Raw genomic sequence first — 17950 nt, 5'->3', positions numbered from 1 at the left:
ACAGCAGCATTTTAGGAACATTATCCAGATACTTTAAATGTGAGTCCAAAGAGACATGAACAGATATTTTTTCAAAAGTATTTATTGTACAATTGTCTGCACAGCAAACAACTGAAATAATGCCAAATGTCCCTCTCTGCACCAGCTGGGATATTTATGCTATAGTAACAACCCCAAACGTCTCAGTGACCTAAAAGAACAGTTTAAAACTTAGTAAGACAGCAGGGAAGCTCTCCTCATTAAAAATAATCAAGGACTCAACTATCATAAACATTACCATTTATCATGAGCAAGGAAAAATAGGGAACTCTGAAAGGACCTACATTGGAAATGAAATGCTAAGCCCAAAGGTAACACACATTACTTCTACTCACATCTTATCAGTCAAAAACAGTCATATAGCCCTACATATATAAAAGGAGCCTAAGAAATATAGCCCTATATTTAAAAAAAAGAAGAAGAAGAAAAGGAAAGAAATATAGCCCTACCTGGTGCCAGAAAAAGGCTGAGCTAAAAATATTGGTAAACAGCACTTACAATAAACACTGGATTATTATGGATTATTCACATAGTGAACAACCATACAGTGATTAAAATGAGTGTACTAAATCTATACACATAAAGAAAAGCTCTACATTAGTATGAAAATCCCATAAAGGCAGATATCTTTTATGTTTTGTTCATAGCTGTATCCCAAGAGTAACACCTAACATAAACTAGAGCATAATTCATTTTTGTTGAGTGAATGAATGGATCTGAAAAAACAAGAACTGAGAATCATCTACATAATAAAATATATGATTTATAGACATTTAAAACACAGACAAGCATAGCCACAAAATTTATGATACCAGTTTCCTCAGGCAAGCAGGAAAAGGTATAGATCAAAGAAGGGGATATAAATTTTAATGGCAATTTTTTAAAATATGATAGCCAGACATGGTGGTGCATGCCTATAATCTATTTGGGAGGATGAGGCAGGAGGATTGCAAACTTAAGCGTAACCTGGGCAACTTAGCAAGATCCTATCTCAAAATAAAGAAGGATGTAGCTCAATGGTAGACCACTTCTAGATTCAATACTATATATATATCCATATATATTTAAGTTATGTTTATATACATACATATGTATATACGTTTACACACATACACGTTTATACATGTGTATGTTTATATATATATGGATCACAACTGAAAAGTCATTAATCTCTCTTTAATTCAGACAAGTAGGTACACATATGCTTTTCTATTCGCTGCAATTTAAGAACTTTACTACAAGGTTATTGGGGAAACTCCACTACATTTTTTTTTTTTTTTTTTTGGTATCAGGAATCAAACTCACGACCTCGCACCTGCCAGGCAGGCACTGTGCCCAGCCCCACTAATACATTCTTATTTCACTAAACATTATATTCCATAGTAGTCTACCAATTTACTCCATGTGAACATATCCTCCTGGGGAAAAGGGAGTCAAAGAGACAATTCAAAGAAACAAAAAAACTCATGCTCATGCTTTAGCTTCAAAATTCTTAAGAATTCAGACTTTTTATCTACAATGCTTCTAGTCATAATTTCAATATTAAACACATTTTAGCTGCATATCTTTTCCCTCAAAACCAAGTAAAATTAGCATTGCAGGAAGATGTACTCTGTCTGTTCTTACTATTGCTTCACATACCCACATACTGCAAGGTGCCCCAGGGCAGAGAAGGTAAGGATGCTTACTTTAGTTTGGGAATAAAAGTGAAAGTCACTATAGAGTCTTCTCTGGAATAAAACTAAAAGAAACTACACATGAGAAGAATCCTCTGAATCTGACACTGACCATGCCCTCTGTGATGATTACTTTTATGTGTCAACTTGATTAGGCTATGGTACCCAGATATTTGATCAACATTTTTCTACAACTTTCTCTGAAGCTACTTTTTTGGACAAGATTACCACTTAAATCAATGGACCTTGAGTTAAGAAGACTATTCTCCATAATGTGAGTGGCCCTCCTTCAATCACAGTTGAAGACCTTAGTACAAAGCAGCTAAACTCCTGAATTTTACCAGAAGACTGCCTTTGCTTTCAAGTTATAACATTGCTTCCCTTGTACATTTTGAGCTTACTAACCTCCATAATCATGTAGCCAATCACTTAAAATAAATATTCCCCCAGAGAGACGGATGAGCAGACATATACTTGCATGCACACATACACAAGCATGATATCCTATTGGTTCTTTTGCTAGAGAAGCCTGACAAATCCGCTCCTACACGAGAACCAGTAACTATTTTTTCTATGACAGTATTAAACCATAATATCTTTTTCAAACTATCACTAAAATAAGTATAGGCTTTCCCCATTAAAAGACTGGGACTTATAAAATCAAACTACAAGTATTATTTTTTATTAAACATAATACATGACCAGTAGAACACAAATCTAGAGTGAATCAGTAACTAGGCACACATGAGGCTAAAGAAGATGTTGTTATATTGGAAAAGCGATACCAAATATGGGCCTTAAAAGTATTCTAGGGCTGAGGATGTGGTTCAGTGGTAAAGTACTTGCCTAGTATGCACCAGGCCCTAGATTTAATCCCCAGTATTCTACTCTTACCTCCAAAGAAAGTAGCCAAAAAACAAGTTTATACTGCTAAAAGCAAATTTAGATGATAACTTTTCAATAAAAATTCTTACCTTTTAGTTTTCATCTGGTCCCTCAATTTGCTGTACATCTCTAGGACTTGAAAAAGAGAAAAAAACACAAAAAACTAATTTAGAGAAAGTGAAGGAAGAATTAAAGTGAATTAAAGCTAAAGAGTGCCATCAAGAATTCTACTCCATTTCCAATTCCTCACCTGGAAGACACAGCATTAATTTATCAACAGTGGCAGAAATATTTCTTTGTTGTAGTCGACACTGCTTCAGCTCTTCCATTGCTATCACCAGCTTGGTAAGAGGGGAAAAAAACACTGAATTACGCCAATAGCTGTAAATAAAAAGCTTTCAGTCACATTTTTCCACACTGTGTTCAATTCATCAGAAAATCCCAGACAGTTTCATAGTAAGAGCTTCCAAGTGGACTAAGGAACTGCCTTTCTCAACCAGTAAAACATCCCTGCACAGTTTTCCACTTTCTCCCCAAGATACAGAGTATGCTAGAATGGACTACATGAAATGAAATCCTAAAATATAGGGGCTATCCAGGAAAAAAAGAAAACATTTTACGTATTTTCTCCAAATCCTATTCAGACTCTTCGTGATTTATGGTTTCATCAATCTCCTAAGAAGAGTCTATATTTCTTTCACCAATGCTAAACTGAAAGAAAACAGTCCTTCCTATACAGCTTCAAATGAGCATGAAAATGATCTTCAATTAAGTTTCTATTTCAACAATAAGCCACAAACTTAGAAGAGGTGGCTTCTCTATAAGATTCAGTTTAGTACAGAGTAATCCACTTTTCTTCCCACAGCTCCTAAAGGATTCTACCTGAAGTCATCCCACAGTATGCCGGTAGAAACTGTCCGCTGCATACTCAGAACATGAGAGACAATAATTTAATTAGCTACTTGCAGCACTGATCCTACACCCATACCTAAAAATGTTATTTCCTTAGATATCATGCAAAAAAAAGAATAAAAGAGAATGTCCCTAATTATATCTCTGATCAAACAATCAAAAGCAAACCTTAAAGATTATTAGAATTAAATATTAAGTAAGTATTAGGGGATAAAGCAAGTACATGATACAGAAACCAGTAATGGACTATGAGTCAGAAAACTTGGGTTATAACCCAGTCTTACCAATGATTTTATGAACTTAGCAATCATCAGTTCTAGTCATCATCAACAAAACAATAACTGCTCTGATATTATCTTCATCTGCCATGAGGATTAAGTGAGTAAGTGGGCATAAAATATTGCTAACTGTCAAGGTTTAAACAGTGAATATATCCATTAATAGAATCAATCATTCTTTTCGTCTCCTTGAAACTGGGGATTGAACCCATCCCTCATGAAAGCCAGGCAAGCATCCCACCACTGAACTTTATCCCCAGCCATCACCACTTTATAAACAAATATTTACTGAGTCCCACTTTCTGCCATTACTATCTAAGCAGATAAAAGGGATACAACAATGAATAGAACAAACAAAACCTTCTGATCACATAGACATAATTTCTAACAACGGGAGACTGATAAAAAAATTACGTAAGTAAAAATATAAATCAAAAAATGGAGAAAAATAAACTGGGAATAGGTAAAAAGAATGCAGGGAGGGCTGGGGATGTAGCTCAGTGGTATAGTGCTTGCCTAGCACACACAGGCCCTGAGTTCAATCCCCCATATCACAAAGAAAAAAAAAAAAAAAGGCAGGGAATAAGGGGTAAGACTACAACTACAAATAAGGTTTAGGACAGGTCTTAGTGAAAAGTTAAGTGAATATTAGGGAATGAACATTTCCAGGCAGAGAAGAGCATTGGCCATATTTTCAATTAATGATTTAAAAATGCAACTAGGGAAGGCTGCATTCTCTCTCATTAAACTCTCTAATGACTATATTCATTTAAATGAGAAAAACATTAAGAGAAGCAAAAGTAACACCCAAGTACTTCCAATATATTGCTTAAGGTCTTTTTTATTTTAATGTAATACACATAGATATTAATAAAGAAAATATAAAAACCATGCTATTTTACTTCTATGAAAAAAAATAAAACAATACCTAAAGAACTTCAAAAAATTAAGGCCCCCTCCCAAAATAAAGGACCCAATCAAAGAATGGCCAACCAAAATGAAAAGACACTTCTCAAAAGTACAGATGGTCAATAAATACATGAAAAAATGTTCAACATCACTGATCATAGAGAAATGTAAATTAAAACTACACTGAAGTACCACCTTACCCCAGAAAGAATAGCTGTCATCAAAAAAAAAGTCTAATAAAAACAAATGCTGGCAAGGATGTGGGGAAAAAAGAACTCTTCTAGAGTATATTATTGGTAGGAATGTAAACAAATACAACCAACCTGGAAATCAGTATGGAAAATGCTTATACAGATTTGTAAGCCCTAACTGAAGAACAGTCATTAAATAGTCATCAAGACAATGGCTTAGAACAGAAAATATTTTTTAACAAGATAAACTGGCCTTACTTCTTTTCCTTCTTGTTGCAGTTTTCTATTAGTGTCCGTCACTTGATTCTGTGGAGAGAAGATAATTTAAACTCATAAAAACATTTAGACAATAGCTGGATAAAGATCAAAAATTAATATGAAGCCAGACATGGTGGCACATGCCTGTAATCCCAACACTTGGGAGGCTGAGGCAGGAGGATCGCTGTGAGTTCAAGGCCAGTCTGGGCTATATAAGTGAGTTCAGAGCCAGCCTGAACTTCATAGTGAGAACCTGTCTCAAAAGAAAAAAATTAATACGAAAAGGTAGCTAGCTACTTTTAATATTCCACCACATGTTGGTCCAGTGACACGCTCTTGAATTTAAACTATATCCACTTTTCTACTGGACATCTGCATGACCTTTTGAACAATGAAAAGAAATATTTACTGAAAGACATGTTTACATTGGAACATTCTAAACTAAGACGTTACAATGAGTAAAGATCACACTTTTAGAAAAATAACCTACAAAGAACCTTACGATTTCTACAATATCTAGAATGAACAAATTATATTGTGGACATTTCTCACTTTGCCAATGTATTCTTGAAAGGTTAGGTATAAATCAACTTTTTTTGGTATTGTTTTGGTTTTTGGTTCTTGGTATTTTTGTTTGTTTTGTTTTTTTTGAGACAAGGTCTTACTATGTAGTTCATGCTGGCCTTCAATTCATTATGTAGCCCAGGCTGGCCTGGCACTCACTGTGATCCTCCTGCCTCAGCCTCCTCAGCACTGGGACTACAGGCATGCACTGCTACACGCTGCCCACAAATTCAACTTTTTAACTCAGATCAAATTTTTACAATTTTTATCATTCTAACTTTAGAAAACATTTTATCTTAATTCTCCTAATACTTCCACATTCTCATTATTCTCTGCATTAGATCATCAAAAATACATGACTAAGCCTTAAAATGATCTATAGTTCATAATTTAAAGGAACAGACACACAATTTTACTAGTCTCTACTTTTTTGGTACTGGGGCTTGAAGCCAACACCTCTGTACAGAGCTACATGTCCACCCCTTTTTGTAAGTTTTTTTGGGTTTTATTTGGGTTGTTTGTTTGTTTTTTTTTAAGATGGGGGTCTCACTAAGTTGCCCAGGGTGGAAATCAAATTTTTGATCCTCTTGCCTCAGCCTGCTAAGTAGAATATATTTTTGATGCTTCTACTGATGTTAAAAAATAGTGAGTACACAAAATAGTAATTTCTTCATCTCAGACATTATAAAAACATGAACAATATTAATTTCTAAAACTCTCTTTAGTAGAAGCTGTCTAGTCTTCCACCAGTAACTACTACTCCTTATATTTTGATAACATTCTCCTAATCCAGTACTTCCTGTGATTGTACCTTAGAAGATAGAAAAATGTTAATGTTACTAACATAGTGTACACACTCATGCATGCATACACGCATGCACACACAGTGTAAATATTCAAGAAAAAGATAGAATATGAAATGTTTTCCAAACTTACCTAACATAACACCCTTTTATTCAAGATCATCTCAAGAAACTAGTTTTTCAGGAAACCAATTTTTTGAAATCTTTTCTGTAAATTATACACAATAATTAAACTATATTTTCAGAGCAGATTGCCACATGTATCTCTGCTTTCAAAAAGAAAATGAAATCTGACCCCTCCAGAAAACCTTTAAAAAACATGAAAAAAAAGAGGCAAGAAACACTCAAATTACCTCTTTATTACTTAAGAGCACCACATGTGAAACACTTTGTTGTTTTATTGGACGATGAGCTCAATATGAATTAAGAGTTTGCGGTAGCTCCCCAAATGCAGATACAAGGCATTAATAGAAGCACTATCTAAATCAGGGATCCACAAACTGCATAAAAGGTCAGACAGTAAGCATTCTAGGTTTTGCAGGCCACACAGTCTTTGCTGCTGTAGCAGGTATGCAGTCATTTAAAAATGTAAATAAGTAGGCATAGCTGTGTTCTAATAAAACTTCATTTAAAAACATAGAAGACAGCTTTGGCCTAAAAAATAGAATCTGCTCATCCCTGGTCTATAATAAGACCACACTACGGGAATTACATTTAAATATCATGTTTTACAAAGGCCACTGACAAGCTAAAGCACAAAGACGTGAATAATTTGGGGAGGGAGCTAAAGCTACCACACATGAAAAACAGATGAAGGAATTTTTTAGGCCAAAAAGGGGGCAAATACTTATTGAGAGACACTATATTTGGACCATATACACTACATACACACCTGAATAACAGCTGCCCTCAAATATCTTGAAGAACTAGCAGAAGGGAAGTGGAATGATAGTGCTTCACAGGAGTTGTTCAATAATAAGCTACATGTTTATCTTAATCTTATACTGGAGATCTCTTCTAAATTTCAACCCTCCAAAAATACTGCTAAAGTCAGCATAACTGTTCCTATTAAAGTGGCCTTCTTTACCTTATGAAGACACCACTTCTCACTTTGTTTTAACCTCAGAAAATCATAATAAAAAAATATATTTACCTTGCAATTCGCCACCTATAAATACACACATTTTTCAAGAAACAATTTGTGTTCTTACTACATATAATATACTATATTTCCTAGTCAACTGTTTAATTTTAGTGTTTGTTAAAAGATCACTAAATCAAAGTCCACTAACTTGATTTCATGCAAACTATGGTCTAAATATACATTGGAAACAGGCATATGGTATATGCCTGTAATCACAGCACATGGGAGGCTGAAGCAGGAGGCTCACCGTGAGTTCAAAGCCTATCTGAACTACATAGAGAGAACCTGTCTCAAAAAAACTAAAATAAAATAAAATATATCCATAGGAGCCTGATTAATGTTTCTGATAAGAAAGAAAATAATTATTTAAATACTGTTCAAAAACTATTTCAATACATTACAATGAAAAGAAACTATACTGACAATAGTCTGGGATTTCTTTTGATTTAGGAAACGTAAATATGGTAAGTATGAACATATACATAAATATAATTTATGCAATGCTGTGAATCATGTAATGGACATCCTAAAGAGTATAATTTATTTTCATTTTGGTCTTAAAATAGTATTGTAAATAGATAACACTTATTCTTTTTCATTTTCCTATACTATTTTAGAAACTTTCCTGTAGCTCAGGAAACTACCCTTTATTGGCTCTGAACCTAGACCAAATGGATCTCCCTAGAGCACAGTCTATCAGATGTGCAGCTAGACATTAATCCTCTCAGCCTCAGAGCAACTGGGTAGAGCCTGAAGCAGCAAGAACCCTGAAATGGAAGCATTCAGCTCACATGTTCTCTCAGAGACACTCTGACCAATCTGAAGGAATTTGCAACTTGAAGCAATCTGAAGGGGAGACAAATAAAGGGAAAGCAGATGAGTACCAATCAGCAAGTGATATCATCAACTCATGAGCATTTATAGGCAATATTCAGTGCTACATGGCCAAGGAGGGATTCCATAACATGGCCACTTCAATATCCTGTGGGTTGTCATGGACTAAGGTCCCAAGAAACTGGGATAGGTTTGGGACACAAGTATGCAAAAGGCATAGACAAGAACAACCCAAGATGAGGATGGAAAGCTAGGATAACTAGGTAAGGAAAACAGCACATTAACAGCAAAAGAGGGCTGGGGATTTAGCTCAGCGGCAAAAGCGTCTGCCTGGCAAGTGCAAGGTCGTGAGTTCGGTTCCTGGTACTGGAGAAAAAAAACAAAAAAAAACAAACAGCAAAAGACTTGTTACCTCTAAGTACAGGAAGAAACTAAGATGTACAAAAGAGAAATTTAATTTTGTTGGCAATATTTAATTTCTTCAGATGGATAGATACTGTTGTATAAGTCTATAAATTTTAAACCCTTCAGACACAATGTGTTTTACACTTCAGAATTTTGATGATTTTATAAAGACAATAATTTTATACAATATATAACATCCCCTAGTGAAGACTAGCAGAGTACTCTATAATCAAACATTAAAATTTCTATCACAAAAGATAAACTTTCACATTAAATAAAATAAGATATTTGATAGTTTCATGTCCATTTAGGTTGTTTTGCAGTCAGATGAGATTTTAAACTACTGTAGGTTTAGAATATAACTTAGTATCTGACATCCCACTTTACCCTTCAATAAAATTGTTTCATTCTTTTTCCTACCAATGTCTTCTTTTAGATGAATTTTACCCTATCGAATTCACCATTTACCTATGAAAATCCTTTTAGAGTTTTGATTCAAATCCAACAAGAAAAAAATTAAAAGCATAAAGACTAGAAAAAAGAAAATAAACTGTTAATTACATATAGATTATATGAGAAGTATTTCCATAGAACACTAAAAAAATCTAAACATAAATTATTTGATATAACAGAGTAAGTGCTCACTTCAGCAACACACATAGTAAAAATCAACATAACAGAATAAGTTTAGTAGAGTAGTTAGATTTAAGGTGAATAAGCAAAATCATTTATCCAAGATTAGTGAATTTGCTACAACAAGGACCAGACCAACTTGACCAGCCCTCTTCCTAAATGTGAATCTGTCACATCAAAAAAGAACCTTCATGCTTTGGTGATGCACAACTACACAGACCTTTTTCTCCCTTGGCCTACACGTCATGCTGCAAATAATTTTAAAGCAATGCCCTGAAACTTTGGCATTCTTCAAAGATAGCTTTTATCCAGGAAGGAAGGAAGATGACAAGAAGAATCAAACTGAGTTTCTGTTTGAAAGAAACAGTTACTGATTGCTAGTTCTGACTCATTTGTAGATATCCCAATGAAACTCTTAACTAAAAAGGATATCCTCTTTAGCTAAAAACTCATAAGCTCAATTATTTAGGTTTCAGTATAAATTCCTTTCTTACAACACAAAAATTTCTACTATAAATTTGTGATCTGTAAGGTAGTTCATATTCTTTTAAGGCTAATCAGAACCTCAGAGGAAAAGAGAGAAACAAGTATCTTGTAGAGTCTCCTTACTTTGAGTTTCTGGGCTTCTCCTCTCACTTTCAGCAATTCAGTAATAGAATCCACAAAGCCCTGGTAATGAAAGTTGCACATTTTCTCGATTTCTCGGTCATGATTGCGGATGCGAGTTTCAAGCTTCTCCATGAATCGTCCATGTTCCTCACCATCATAGACAGACCTTTAAAAAAAAGCCATGAAAATTATGGCACATTTATTTTTAAGCAGAAAGAGAAATACAACCCCAGAAGCAATTTTATTTGAATATTAGATTTTTAGGGTACATAAGCCACAAAGTAATCCAATTGTTTTAACATTATTTCAATGTTAAAGAGTACTTTCTAGGAAAATCTAAAAATTTGCTTTCTCATTCACTTAAAAATATTTGACAGTATTCACCACAAAATTCTCCTCATAAAATGAAAGGAGTTAATTACAATGCCCCTGTCTCTGTCTTTCTTAATTTAACTAGTCTAGACAAACTCAATTTTGGTAACCCAACTATCCAATTATTCCATGACTCTACCCAAAAAGCTAAAAACTACTGGAGAAATTTCATAGTTGGGCTGGTTATACTCAATATAGCTCTACAGCTCCAAACCTACATTAGGCATTTAATATCACTAGAAAATTCTACTACAGGTTGAATAGTCCATATCCAAAATGCTTGAGGATGACAAATGTTTCAAATTTTGGATTTTTTCATATTTTAGAAATTTGTAAATACACAATAAGATTTCTTAGGGATGAGGTCCAAATCTAAACATGAAATTCATAAGTATTTCATATACCTCTACACAGCCCAAAGGCAAGTTTATGTAATATTTTTAGTGCATCAGCATTCTGACTGCAACTTATCATGAAATTAGGTATGGAATTTTCCACTTCTGACATCTGTCATGTGGGCACTCAAAAAGTTTTGGATTTTAGAGCATTTCAGATATTGGATCTTGGGCTGGGGATTTAGCTCAGCGGCACAGTGCCTGCCTGGCAAGCACGAGGTCGTGAATTCAATTCCCGGTACCGGAAAAAAACAAAAACAAGGAAAACAAAAAAAATCAGATATTGGATCTTTAGATTAGGGATGCTCAACCTGTATCACTGTTACCCCCTCCCAAAAAATAGTTTGTATTCTCTAAAATATCTAACCTTACTTTCTCTTCTCCTCAATGTTCACGCCCTCACTTTCAGTTACTTGGCCTTACTGTATACCTCATAGAAAAAAAGAAGTAAAATATCTCTTCCCTCATGAAAACCAACCAACCTGCTAAGATGTGTGCCTCTTACTCTGTCTAGCCTCCTGTAACAATGGAAGAAGTGTTCCAAGCTTTTAGATACAATCAACCCTTCTAGTTGTCTCAAGAACATTCCTTCTATAATCATTCCCTTTTATCCCTCCTCTGCACTACATATTTCCCCCTCTCTACTAGATCATTCTCATGTATATGTTAATATGACCTTTAAAAACCTGCCTTTTACTACACATACATCCCTCTCCAACTACCTCATTTCTCTGCTCCCCTACCTAGGGGAGGGGAAAGAAAAAAAAAAAAGAAAAGCAAAATTTCTTTCCATTTCCTTTCCACCTCAATTCCTTACTTGACAAGAGGTAAGTATTCGTTGTACTCCACTTCGTAGCAGCATTTGCTAAAGTTTGATAGTCTCTCCTTTTTCAAACACTCTCGAGTAGATTTCAAAGATACCATACTAACATGATTTTTAACCTTTCACTGACATGTCTTCTCAATCTCCCTTCCCAGCTCCTCCTCTGTTTCAATTCTAAATATTCATAAAACCATCTCTTTTCTCTGTGTTCTCTCACAAAGCAATCAATTTGATGCCTCTGAAATACCATTCAGAAGCACTGACTTCTGAATCTATACTTACAATTCAGAGCACTTCCCTGCACACTAGACTCAAATCTCCAGCTACTACTTAACAACTTCAATTGGATTTTTAAAAGCCATCTCAAATTTAACAAAGAAAAAAAATCTTTTATAACCAACCTATCTCCACTCCCAAATTTATTCCTCACCAAATTTCGCAGCCACCTACCACACAACTAATGGCACTATCCAGTTGCCCAAGCTAAATATCTAAGAATCACTTCTAATCTCTTTCCCATCCTATCTTCCATCCAATCCCTTAATAAGTCCTGACATTCACCCTCCAAAATGTGTCCCTTAAAATTGACTATGTCCCACCACTTCTGTTAAAACTACCAGCTTTTCTCTGATAAACAAAGGATTTAAAGTAGAGAAAGACTGCCATCTAGTGATGGCACATTCCAACAGTCCTTAAAACTTGAATGTGATGAAGCCAAGTAAATGGGATTGTTAAAAGAACTCTAAGAACTATATTCTATAAACCTGTTAGCCAAAGAATTATAGTTATTAAATTATATAAATCACTTTAGCATTTCAGTTTCTATTTATTAAAAACAGGATCTTTCAAACAAAGTCATGTGCTTCTGACACATCTAAATATGAGACAGTTAAACATAACATCTGTGGAATAAACTGCACCACTAGTTTAGTTATTTGTAATAATTCCAAGAATATTCCAATACTTAAGAAAAGGTAAACAAGAAATTCTTAGAAATTAATGACTTTTTATAGCCTAAATTTTGAATCAAATAAGTAAAGTACCAGTGTATGGAGTCTGATTTCAAACTCTACCCCCACAGAAAACCACAGGCTTTTGTAATAAGTACAATTTTTATCCTAGCATCCATATCTGATGCACACACTAAACATCGTAAAATGGTACTGTATCTGTCTTCCATCTAGATTTCATATGCCTATTAAGAAATTCTCACTTATAAAATGTACACAAGGAATTCAATTAAACAGATATTTATCATTCCATACTAAACCACCACAGGATTATATAACTTGCTTAGAGCCTACATCAGCTCAAATCTGCATGTTAAGGGGGGAGTGAATAATGTTATGAATATTATGCAATTTCATTTAAATCCTATGTACCTTATGAATTACATATTGTTACCATTTACAAATAAAGAATCTGAAACCCAAGAAGATGAAGTAACTTGCCAATTCACACAGCTGGAAAGTACCCTCTCCAGTACCTCAGTCCATCCCGTTAGAGCAAGGAAAACGTGCCACAACACGTTAAGAGTTGAAAGAGGAGGAAGTGGTGCTGTCTGTCTGTGCAGACCTGGTAGGGCCTTCAACATAGAGCCACGGGTGGCTTGGAGAAAAACTATGAACAAGGCTCTGCCACCAACTACATCACCTGAACAAAGCCCAGAAGAAGCTGCAGCTGAGCCTGGCAGACGTTAGGTGGCTGTGCATCCTGAAGAGCGTTTATGCCCATGAGCTCAAACATATGAAGACAGTTAACAAGGGCTCCACAGCAGCCCAAACCTTTTACCTCACTAAAGACATCAAGTTTCTCCTCCATGAACCCATTGTCAACAAATTCCGGGAAGATAAGGTGTTTATTCAGAAGCTCTGCAAGGCCTATGGGAAAAGTGAGTGAAACACCATGGAGCTTCTGAAGGATAATAAGCCCAACTACAAACTTGACTATATCATCGAGAGTGGTACCCTATGTTTATCAATGCTCTGTGGGACCTGGACAATGCCCCGTCCATGTGCTTCCTCTTTTCCACCTTCCCGTGGGCATACAAGTGCCACCTGCAGACTATGCAGTTGTGCCACCAGCTAACTGTGGAGTTTCTGCACTACATCATGGCTGCCCCATGCACTGCACAAGGTCTTCCTATCCATCAAAGGCATTTACTACTAGGCTGAGGTGCTGGGGCAGCCCATTGTATGGCTCACACTCTATGCCTTCCACCATGATCACTCGACGGATGGGCTACAGGGTCATGGCCACTTTTACTGAGTTCTACACCACCTTGTTGGGCTTTGTCAACCCCACCTCTACCAGTTGCACAACCTCCACTATCCACTGAAGCTCGAGGGTCAGGCCCAAGCAGAGGTGAAGGCAAGGGAGGATGCCTATGCATTGGACTCTGAGAGCTCCACGGAGAAACTGATGGCCATCAGTGCCAGCCTAGCCCATGTGTGGTGCCTGCTGCAGAGGATAAAGCTGAGGCTGATGGGTTTCCTGCTGATGGGGAGATGGCCTGGTGGTACAGGAAGAGAACCAGAAAGAACTGGAGGTTCCAGAAAAGCACAAGAAGCTCTTTGAAGACCTAAAGTTCTTCCTGAACCTCGAGGTGCCCCAAGGGGCCCTGGACTTCATCATCAGAAGTTTCAGGGGGGACATGTCTTGGGAGAAATCTTTGTGCACTGGGGCCACCTATGTCACAGACTCCTGCATCACCCACCAAATTGTCAACCAGCCTGAAGAGCAAAGCCCCATCATCAGCAGGCACTACATGCAGCTCCAACAGGTGTTTGACCATGTCAAAGCCCAGCTCCTCCTCCCTGTGGCAGAGTACTTCCCTGGGGTACAGCTGCCCCTACAACTTTTGCCCTTCATGTCTGAGAAGGAAAGAGATTACATCCCACCCGAGAAGCTGAAGCTGCTGGCTCTGCAGCAAGGAGGCAACCCAGGAAACTTAAAAGAGTCAGAAGAGGAGGAAGAAGAGGAAAAAAGACAATGAAGGTGATGGTGATGAAGAGGAGGAGGACAGAAAGGCTGGTTCAATCCCTTCTCGGCCTTTTGGCTAAGATCAAGTGTAGCATCCGTTCTTATCAGAAAGGCTGGTTCAGAGAAGAAAAAGGCCCATCTGGCGACCCTGAATGAACAGAGGATGGAGGAGAAGAAACCCAAGGTGATGACAGGCACCATGAAGTTAGAGGACAAGAAGCAGCTGGCCCAAAAGAAGGAAAGTGAGGCCAACTGCCTGAGCACCATGATTATGAAGAATGAGAAGTATCTTTACCAAAAGATCATGTTTGGCAAGAGGCACAAAATGCTAAAGGCCAACAAACTGGCACAGAAGCAGAAAGCTCACGATGAGGCTCTGAGGTCTGAGAAGAAAGCAAGGCCTGTGTGAGTGCTTGTGGCCCTTCTGGCAGCTGGACATGGCAGAGACAGGCCAGCAGACCTAAGCTTGGTGCAGACCAGTCACTTCTGTTCTCATCCCCCTTCTCCCCAGACAGTCCTGGCACCCTCACGCTCTCTGGTTCAGTGCATGGGCTGTCCAGGTTCTTGTGGACGGAGCTTCCTATTGGTCGCTGGGCAGAGAAGAGGCCTTCTGCATTCTCAGGAGTTAGTGACATGGGAGAAAGCACCTGACAGACCCCTCACTTGCTGCCTACATTCACCCTGGCTTTCCATAGCCCCCGCCCACATGACTGGACCTGAGAATGAGGAAGCTTTTGGTATTAAACGGCTGGACTTTTGCAGCCATTTGGGGGCAAGGGAGTTGAAAGAGATCTTAAGAGTTTGAATACAAAGCTTTTATTTATATTTGAGGAAACTAAGGGCAAGAAAAAGTGAAATATCTTAATCAAAATTACATTGTTACTGATATAGCTGGACTTGACTCCCAAGGAAAACACAATTAGAAAAAGCATTAATATGAAGCCTGACACAAAGCTATGCAGTTTAAAAGAAAGAGACAAACTTCCATTTCAAGATGAGACTGCTGCCTATTACTTGGGGCTACACAACAGCTATCACCTTCTTCCTGTGAGAAGTATCCCATTTTATTCTGATACTTCACCTTCCCGTTGTACTGCAAGAAATAAATACTAGTGTATAAATTAATCATAGTAATTTCTTTCCTCTTGTCAATGACTAGTTTATATAAGAGTATGTGACAAAACTCTTACCGATGAAAAGTACAGGGCAATCTGTTAGCAAAGGTTCAAAAGAGTAGTACTATAATCAAATTTCATATTATATAACAATAAATTTCCTATTGTTGAAGCTACTTCCCTCAGTATTCCATTACTTGCAAAGGACAGTATCCTAAATGACAGAATATTGTTGTTTTCAAAGGTACATAGCAAATCAAAGAATCAACCAACATAGCTGAAAAATCTTGACTTTGTACCTAAACTGTTTCTCCCCCTTTTTCTTCCAGTTAAGAATACCCTACAAACCCTTGAAATCTCAGTTCGCACCTTATTTCCAGGAAAGCCTCTATAATATACACTTAAATTATATGCCCCTAAATTATATTCTGATTGCTTATTCATTTGTCAATCTCCCTATACTAGAATGTTAATCTCCTCTTGGGCATAGACTATAACTTGTCCATTTTATCTCCAACTACTAGCATATAGCCTTGGCCAGAGAGGACACAGATGTCTCTTGAAAATGGACACATAGGAGGAAGGGTAAGAACCTAACAGGTGTGGATTTCCAATTGTTTCAAATTTCCATTGTTTCATATGCCACAGAGTATCATAAGACATAAAGCATATTTGCTGAGATGTTTTCAGAAACAGGGAAAACTTCAAGACAGAAAGGGCTGAACATTTTGGTTTTTTGGTTTTGATTAACCCAAGGAAAAATTCCAGAGTTATTCTGGTCTTTCTCATATATTTTTTTTTTAATTCTGTCATGGTTTTAGTCCTCAAACATTTTCTTTTCATTAAGCTCAATAAAAGCATCATTCGTAGTTTTGTTTATTCCAAAAGTTAAAAATAAAATGGAAAAACACATTTCAGCATGATGTTGAAAGAAAAACTGCAGGAGGTCAAAGGGAGTTTAAAATCTCCTTACTTCAGTAGCCTATCAATTTAATTCAGATATTGATATTATAATGTGGATGCTCTGTGTTCATAAAGATGAAGCAGACCACTATGTGTCATCATCATTGACAGAAGCATATGACAATTAGCAAATTCTGAGTTAACTGCCAAACCCGAATGATTTTTGTACTACCACAGAAGATCAAACATGTTCAAGTTCTTTCTCCATCCTTGCAAATAGCAACATATCCAACTGGCTTCACCAAAACAGCCCATGCAACCAAAAGAATGCAGTGATGGTAATTTCCCTCAAGGTAGGAAGGGAACCCCCAGAATGGCTATTTTCAAAAGCATAAAAACAGGAAGGGGCAGTTTCAACTGGTACCTAGCCAAAGAACTTACTAAAAATCTGGTTTTGGTTAAATACCAGTGGAAAGTAGAAAAGGAGAATTTGTCACAAAGCATCAGTAAAATCAATAACAAAAATAAAACAGAAAATAAACTAATGAAAGCAAGGAAACTCCAAATTAGGACACAGAGACTGCTATAACCACCATGATAATGCTGTACAGAACAATTAATCATTATCAGTAACTGAAGACACAAAGGCAATACCGGATATGTCAGAGGCTTTGTTTTGTCTTTTATACCAATTTATGTTAAATGAAAAAATATATTTTCCATTCCATCTTTCACTGGTGGTCATATCTTACAACTAATAGTTAGATCATGAATGCTGTTTCCAATGATAAGAAGTTAAAGAGCACTTACAAAGCTTGATGACACCCACTGAATCTAACCTGGGACACTGCTGAACACACAGCAGTAATGTACTTAGCATGTATATATAGACAAGGTTATACTATACCTGGCAAATAGTACAGATCTGCTGTGTAGAAACCAGTGTGTCTAATTTAACATTTAAACATGCAATACTTGAGCTAAATGGGACTACTGGTACACTTAATATCTACCATCACCACAAGAAGTCCGATTTAACTTAAGATTCTTTACAGAATATATTAAGAATTTACTTAACAATTAGAGATATATATTAAGGGACTCATGTTAGTGGCTAAAACATTTGCATTTCCTACTTAAAATTTTTATTATAGCTTCAATGACAGATACCATAAAGCTACTAATAGAGACAAACAAATCCTTTTTTTTTTTTTTTTTTT

The 17950-nt window shown here is 36.5% G+C and overlaps 1 protein-coding gene and 1 pseudogene across 6 annotated transcripts in view; one reads left to right on the top strand and one right to left on the bottom strand.

Moving 5' to 3' along the window:
* The window catches only part of Exoc6b (exocyst complex component 6B), a 530721-nt gene that overhangs the window by 457290 nt on the left and 55481 nt on the right, over positions 1-17950 (bottom strand). For all 6 annotated transcript variants that reach the window (XM_005385581.2, XM_005385582.2, XM_005385583.2 and 3 more), the window contains exons 2-5: positions 10141-10306; positions 5149-5196; positions 2851-2941; positions 2690-2735 (exon numbers count right to left, since the gene is read on the bottom strand). In XM_005385581.2, coding sequence (XP_005385638.1) covers positions 2690-2735; positions 2851-2941; positions 5149-5196; positions 10141-10306 — 351 coding nt within the window. The remainder of the gene's footprint in view (positions 1-2689; positions 2736-2850; positions 2942-5148; positions 5197-10140; positions 10307-17950) is intronic.
* On the top strand, positions 10872-15183 carry LOC102015420 (annotated as a pseudogene).

The sequence above is a fragment of the Chinchilla lanigera genome, unplaced genomic scaffold (assembly GCF_000276665.1).
Source record: "Chinchilla lanigera isolate Chin_1 unplaced genomic scaffold, ChiLan1.0 scaffold00023, whole genome shotgun sequence".
Taxonomy (NCBI): Eukaryota; Metazoa; Chordata; class Mammalia; order Rodentia; family Chinchillidae; genus Chinchilla; species Chinchilla lanigera.
This window is presented reverse-complemented; position numbering and strand designations above follow the sequence as displayed.